The following is a 7,775-nucleotide window of genomic DNA, read 5'->3' as shown; positions in this document are numbered from 1 at the left end:
TGTGTGTGTGTGCCCATACACGAATGTGTTCCAAAGCCCAGGGCTTTCTACTGAAGGCCCGCACTGCTGCCTACCCCCATTTCTGCAGAGGTACTGCAACACCTTTTTAAGTTTCACACAGCATATGTGTGGTCTCCTTCATCTTCTACATATAGGTTGCCACCTTTATGATACCCCGCCATATTTTTAAGTGTTAATAATCTTCTGGTTTGAGTACAAGGTTTGCGTGAGTCATTTCATTGCCTAATTAGAGCAGCATTGATAGTATGACATGAGGAAAGTAATGTATCTTCATTTCATGATCCTCACGTATGTTGGCCATAGCTCTTCTCTTTAACCTTTCACTCCCCACTCCCTCTTTTTGGACCTTCAGAGGACTGCTTGGACCCAATGTGTTCCAGCCATGGCATCTGTGTGAAAGGAGAATGTCACTGTTCCACTGGCTGGGGAGGAGTCAACTGTGAAACACCACTTCCTATATGTCAAGAGCAGTGCTCAGGACACGGGACTTTTCTTCTGGACACTGGAGTGTGCAGCTGCGACCCCAAGTGGACAGGATCTGACTGCTCCACAGGTACAATGGCAACATCTCCTCCTCCTTCCTTTCCCCATTCCCAAGTTTTAATGGGTCCTTCCCTTCACGTGAAGCTTCTGGGAGTGTGACCTGCCTGCCTTTCAAGGACCATAGGAGTTTCCAGGTATTTTAGAGTTGGTTCTTATACTGTGTTGTCATTTTTGAAGTTAATCTTTCACTGTCACAGGTCTGTACTCCAAGCTTTGTCATCATTCTCTCTTCTTGTGCACTTGTTTTATCCATTCCCACATAGCCCCCTCTCTGTTCTATGCAGATTCTTTTAAGTGTGTATCTCTCACAGCCTCCAGTAGCCCCACATTTCCCATCATCAGCCAGCTATCTCCATGGAGAATCTCGTCACCCCAAACCATCACTGAGCATCTTAGCCCAGGAATGCTGGTCCTTTGTATATCGAGTCGCTCAATTACTGTTCCCGGAACGCTATTTTCTTTATCCCATTTCCTTAGCCCGAAACACATGTATAGTTCTCATTCTGTCTAGAGACACATCCTATTTCTTAGTCTTTTATGAAAAGCCCAACACAAACTATTCAACACCTCGATCCCCAGCCTTACCCTCCACTTCCACTTCCTCCTGAAATCCTTCCTTCCACCAAAGTAATCAGCGTGCTCACTTCACCCTTCAATGCATCAGTTTTTCACACTTGTCTCCATGCCCGTTCCGCAGCGTAGAATGATTTTGCCTTCCCACCTGTGAAAATCCAACCCATACTCCACGACTATAATTTTACCATCAGTTGTTTCTTGACCCTATCAACAGAGACCCTCTGAAATCCTACTGTGCTCATCGCTAGTGCTACAAAGGGCTGTGGGGTGTAGCTATTTCTGTATCTGACTTGTGTCCTCACTTGAATGATAAGCATCAGAAACAACAGGGCATTTATACTCGTTTTGTAACTCTTAGACAAGGTGCTCTTAAATGGTAACTCCTACAAGTGGAATTCATAAAGGGTAAGTGGGTGGCATAGATGGCTAGCCATTCAAATAGTATCTGAAAAATTGTCCGTTGAAACCCACCCAGAGGGATCTCAGAAGAAAGGCCTGAAAGTCTTCCTCCTCAAAGGTCACAACCTTGAAAACCCTAGGCCGGGTTGCCCAGAGAAACAAATTCAATAACACGCATCCCTATATACAAAAGAGCTTTATATCAAGAAGAAATTGTATACTAAGAAGGCAACCCAGCCCAACTCAAGTCCATAAGTCTCATACTAGTCCGTAAGTCCCTTTTCAGACTCACATAGCCACAGGCTGGGGACGCAGAATGGTGAACCAGAAGGCAGAAGATCGCAAGCCATTGGGTGCAGGGTCATGTGGATCCAAAGGTCAGTGGAAACATGGCAGGGTGCAGGCAGCTCACAGGGTCGGGTCGGCTGACCCACAAAGGACCACCTAGGATGCCGACATGGAGTCCCTCTAAAGTCCTAGTGAAGAGAAAGGGGAAGTGATAGAGAAAGAGACAATTCACAGAGTCCCTCACTCTTATACAAAAGGCCACAGCCCCAAGGAGGTGTCATCAAGCAACCACTGATCGATATGTTTGACTCTACCCCTAGCCAGGAGTGTCTAGTTGACATAATCCCTAACTATCACAGAGCATAGTTCTAGTCTGACACACGTGGACTTGCTGTGTGTTAGAATCAACTAAACAGCAACTGGTTGGGGTTTTGTTTTGTTTAACCCTTTTGAGGACTCTCCCTTTGACTTTTGCTGAGAATGCCTGATTCATAGCAGTAGCAAAATGACAGTGATGAAATAGCAACACAAATCATTTTATGGTTGGGGGGGTCACCACAACATGAGGAACTGTACTAAAGGTCGTGGCATTAGGAAGGTTGAGAACCACTGCTCTAGGCTAAGTAAAGAGACAAAGCCCTCTGTCAAAAGAGCTGGTTCTAACCTAGCACTTTGTGGTAAGAAAGTGTGTGGCCGTTCATGGAAACAGTATGATAGGGAGGATTGTATTTCATGATGTCTGAACTAACATGATCAAAAGGCTAAAGGCCATCTACCAATACCTAAAATACAAATCTTATTCATCATTCATTTATACAGCTAGCAAATAATGGATGCCTGTCATATGCTTGGTACAGTGTTTGGTGCTGGGAATATAGTAGTTAACAAGGCATGGTCCTTCTATGAATAGTGCTTGCAGTCTAGTGGGGAAGATACGTTGATAAGGGCTACAAACCTGGGTATTATGAGAATGCATGGTAGAGAACTCACCTGATTGCTATTCATTATTAAACACCTTCCTTTCATCCGTGTGTTTCAACTTGATATTACTGGTGGTATTAACATTGGTTTTATTATAATTGTAGTATTGACATAATAGCTACACGTATTAGGCACTACTCTAACTGATATACATATGTTAATTCATTTAATCCTCATCACAATCCGATGAGGTAAGCACAATGACTGTGCCCATTTTACAGATGAGACTTCTGAGGCTAGATCACTTGCCTAAGATGACCCAGCAAACAAATGTCCAAACCAGGATTTGGACGGCAATGTTCTAGTTTCACAGTCCCTGCATTAAATAATGTCCTGTAGAATCACATCATCTCATTCACCATTTATTGAAAAGGCATCATTGTTGGACTGTGTCTAAGGCCGCGTGCCAAAGAGCACAAAGAAGGGCATGATCAGTTCAGGCTTGCATTGTCAGGCAAGTCTGAACACTTGCATTGACACCAGAAAAAATGATTAGATGTCTATCAGGTGGACAAACTGGGGAGGGGGTGGACATTCCAGGTGGAAGGAGTAGCTTTCACACAGAAATAGAGACGTCAATCTACAGGACACATTTGGTGACTTGCTAGTCACTGAGTGCAGCTGAAGCCTTGAAGTGTAGAAGGAGATGCAATTGGAGAGGTAGGTAGGGCTCTGGACATGGAGAGTTTTGTTTATGTCCCATACGAAGGAATCTGTGGTTCCTCTTAACACCATAGTATGCTACGGAGTGATTTGAAATGAAATGCATTTTAGCTAGGCCACTCAGACAGCAGCTGAGAGGACCAATTGGAGATGACGATCTAAGGAGTTAAGAGACAAGTGCTTGATTATGTGAGAAGTCAGGAGACCGATGGTAATCAGGGACTGAACCCAAAGGGCGCTAGTGAGACTGCTGAAGTGGTGGTTGACTGGAGAGGAGTTCCCACGGAAATGGGAGAGCGAGGAAAACCATGCCAGGGATGACTATTTTAGGTAGGTAGGGATGACTATTTTAGGTGGGTGGGTGAAAGGAAGTACCATCGGCCAATGGAGCTAAAACAGATGGAAAAACAAGTTTGAGGCAGAGTGCCAAGACAGGATGAACTCAGCTGTGGATGTGCTGGGTTAAAGGTGTCTGCAGATGATCCCGGTGGATCTGTCTGGTGAGGAGTCGATGAGCATGATCATGGAGGTTCCTGAATGGAAGATACATATTTGGAACACATTTCAGACTGCAGTAATCCATGTGATCATCCAGAGAGCATGGGAAAAGTGAGAGCCAGAAAGGTTAGCCCCTTGAAAATACCAACATCAACCATTACAGGCTTCTTGACATTGAGTCAAGGACTCACCTCTTATATACGGCTTACGAAATATTCATTGATTGAAGGGTACACATGTATGAGAGGACTGCTTCCTCCAGTCATTCACATCCATCCCCCCTGTGCCCTCCAAGGTACCTCAGAATTGGGTCATGTTCCTCATCAGTTACACACGTTCAATTATTTGTATTTCCAGCGCAGCGATATTAAATTCAGAATACTGAAAGTTGCCCTTTCCTCCTTTTGCCCTGCCTCCTCACACATGGCATGCCCCTGGCCCAGAAGGGGAGGCATGACTAATCTTAACATACTTCTAACACCCTCCCTTCTTCCTGATTGACCAAAAGGCAGCTCAATCCCATGCCACTATCTCTCATCCCAAGCCAACCATACCCATTGAAACCAATCAGAGAATAAGGAAAAGTGGTAACCTCATAGACTCTCAGACTGGAAGTGACATTAGAGACCCTCTAGTTCAAATGTTCATGAACTGTGGTGACCCTGGCATCCCAGAGCACTCTAACACATGGAACCATGGAAGGAAGCCCTTTGCTCCAAGGTGTTAGAACTGCTGCTCTGGTCTAAGGTACTCATGGTCTGGTTCATTTGCCAACCACTCCTTGAGTCCGTAAATAGGTCTCTGTCCGCCTTATTGACCCTCTACTCTGTCTCTGTCAACACAATATCTCTAGTTGGAGAAACAAATCTAATCAAAGATGTAAAATACTTTGCACTCTAGGCTAAAAAGGAGAGAGAAAAGAGGTATGTACAAGAGGCATTTGATCTTGCCTGGAAACCTCAAAAGTGATCCCCTATCAGCCATGTCCACGCATTTGGACTTGACCCTCAGGGAAAGGGGAAACCTGTTCAAAGGCTCCACCGAGGGGAGGGCCAGGGCTGTGTTTGCATTTTAGAAATATCCCTCTGAGCGCTGTGTGGAGACTGCAGGCAAGAAGTATCCAAAGTCAAGGAATTTCAGTGCAGATGGAAGGCAAAAGAAAGACCCCAAAGAGGTTGAGAAGTAGTCCTGGGTGGCTCTCTGGATGAACGAGGTAGAAGGAGTGGCCACTGTATCCATGACTACCATTTGAAGAAACCGGATGAATGATCCCATGGACAACGGGGGAGGCACTCTGTAGGACTCCTGGGATACATCACTGAGGATAACAAAGGTTTCTGCACGAGCGGAGCTTCTCTGTCTGCCTGTGAGACACAGACAATAATCGTGAACAAGAAATATGCTCCTGTGAGTTTGGGGAAGATGAACCAACTGAGGGTCAGAGGTTAAATAAATAATGCACACCAAGACCATCGGCCTGACTAATACAGCAAGCCTGCGAATGGAAACCAGGCCTGCTGATTTCATTCCATAGCTAGTGTTCTCTGCACTCCCCACTCCCACTTTGCACCACTGACGACTCAAGGTGACATGAGTCGGGGGACGACTATAGGAAATGTTAGAGGGAATTCTAGGAGATGAAGGCCATCAAATACTAAGTACACGAATGACAACCTTTTGTCCATAGCAGCTGGACCAAAGCAGCATTCCTCCCTTCTGGGCCCAAGAGAAAGAACGCTAGCAGTAGCTCCTGCTCACAGAAGCAAGAGGGTGGAGAGATAGGACCCCCAAACTCAGCAGTGCCTCAGACAAGAGTCTTCCTAAGAAAACTACTAAATGAAGAAAAAAAAAAGAGGCAGGAAATGCCGTCCAAATCTCCAGTGCCATGGTAGCAACAGTCTTCCTGTGATTTTTAAACACCAGAACAGTTGATCCCACAGAGCACATTTAACTATTGAGATGATCTCACTGTGCAGACTTTTAATTGAGTGCACTCAGTACAGGAAGCAATTTAACACCTGATTCGTATAATGGATCGTGTCATTTCAAAGGTGGATATGCTCTTTTGCCATTGATCATTTTCTCCCTCTAAGCACATGAAGCTTAACTGTGAGCATGTTAACTGTCCTGCTCTCACGCTAAGGGGGACTACAGCAAATGGTGTACTGACGATTTCCATGTTTTTGCTGGGTACATTAGGTATTGTCAGCAGCACTGAACTGATGCTTGATCAGGATCCTTTGACCTCCATGTCTCCTGGCACTTCACAAAAGTAAACTCATTAGTCTTCAAAAATACCTCAAGAGGAATACAACAGAAGCTTGTTATAACATGGTTTGGATTTGGATATACCACAGATCAAATCGTGTTCCCTTAAAACCTCACTCCCTGCAGTGAAAACACAGTAATACGTTTAGCTGCACTAGGGTAATGACCTTAGCCTCCAAGTTCAGCATCGTGAAACAAGTCTACTCTATTTTCATTTTGTAAACTCTGGCTCCTCCTGGTCATAAAGATTTTGAAGGGAAGCAAAAAAATAAAGCAGAGTTCAGAGCTTTGAACCCCTTTCAATGAGATTTCCTTGGAGTCATAGCGGAATTTACAGAAGTTAAGCATTCACATAGACAGAAGGAGGACTCTTGACCTTCTGCCACTCCCTCAGCCCCCCCCCCCCAACCCCAATCCATGTTATCATACTGTGGCTTAGAAGGGGACTAATCCATTAGAGAAAGAGAGCATTCATTAAGCCCTGGGGTGTTCTGAACATACTACTTGCTACAAAACAAAGCAAATGACGCGCCCTCACTGGGGTAGACCCCCATCCCAAGGAGGTTTGTTTCTATAGATGCCAGAAGGCAATGACTGTGTTAGAGGATGATTTGTTTACAGGCTATCCTAGGACATCCTTGACCATCAGTGAGATAACTGTGTATGTGAGTGTGCAAGTACTCACAGCACAATGATCTTGGAAAAGTCACTTAACATCTTTAAGTCTCCGCTGCCTCATTTGTGCTATGGTAGAAGATCAGCAAAGTGGTCAATGAGGCTCCTCCTTTGCACACTAAGACCTATGATACCTGATCCCATACCTTGTTCTATTGACACTTGTTATGAATAGTTCGTGTTTACAGTCCATAAATTCCCTTAACTCTGATTTGGCGATGGTGAGAAAATATTAATTCTAAATAGCTGTGCTTTCCTCATAAAGGCATCTTACACATTGATATGCAGACTATTTTGTTTGAGGATTTACCTCTGTCTATGGCCACACACACGCACACATACACGCGCGCGCGTGTGTGTGTGTGGGTGCGTGCATCTATATCTTCTTTATAACAATGTCTCATTAAGTTGTTAAGTGTTCCCTAATGGATGGTGATATGCATCTACTAATAAAACATAATTAGAGGAGGAGGTTCTAAGGGGCTCATATAATTATTGTTGCTAGGGAAACCTTCCTTGACTGTACAAGGGCCATATGTTTTAAAAACATTATTAGGTTTACCCTTTAGTGAAAGTGCCAATGTTCAAATGATTTTCACCTGACTCTATGCATTTAGCACATATAATGCATCACATTTTCAAAATTTCCAGGAATTTAGTGGGCCATTTAAAATGATTACTGTGTACACGCTGGGCTTTTTTTTATGTCCACATGGTGACAGCAAACTTCTATGTGCCATTGGAGAGAGCAGCGTTCGTCAAATGGAACGTGCATTGTATGTTGGTGTGTTGTTACTAGGTCCCATCTATTTCGTTCTGCGTAACAGAACAAAACCCTGCCTGTGTCTGCACCAGCCTCCTCG

General features: G+C 44.4%; 1 protein-coding gene across 1 annotated transcript in view; it reads left to right on the top strand.

Moving 5' to 3' along the window:
* TENM1 (teneurin transmembrane protein 1) overlaps positions 1-7,775 on the top strand; it is a 406,739-nt gene that overhangs the window by 102,050 nt on the left and 296,914 nt on the right. The window contains exon 8 of the mRNA XM_004713061.2: positions 374-574. Coding sequence (XP_004713118.2) covers positions 374-574 — 201 coding nt within the window. The remainder of the gene's footprint in view (positions 1-373; positions 575-7,775) is intronic.

Source organism: Echinops telfairi, unplaced genomic scaffold, assembly GCF_000313985.2.
Source record: "Echinops telfairi isolate 266 unplaced genomic scaffold, ASM31398v2 ScPeMD7_6080;HRSCAF=6971, whole genome shotgun sequence".
NCBI classification, from domain to species: Eukaryota; Metazoa; Chordata; class Mammalia; order Afrosoricida; family Tenrecidae; genus Echinops; species Echinops telfairi.
The sequence above is the reverse complement of the archived record's forward strand: the minus strand, read 5'-3'. Positions and strand labels throughout refer to the sequence as shown.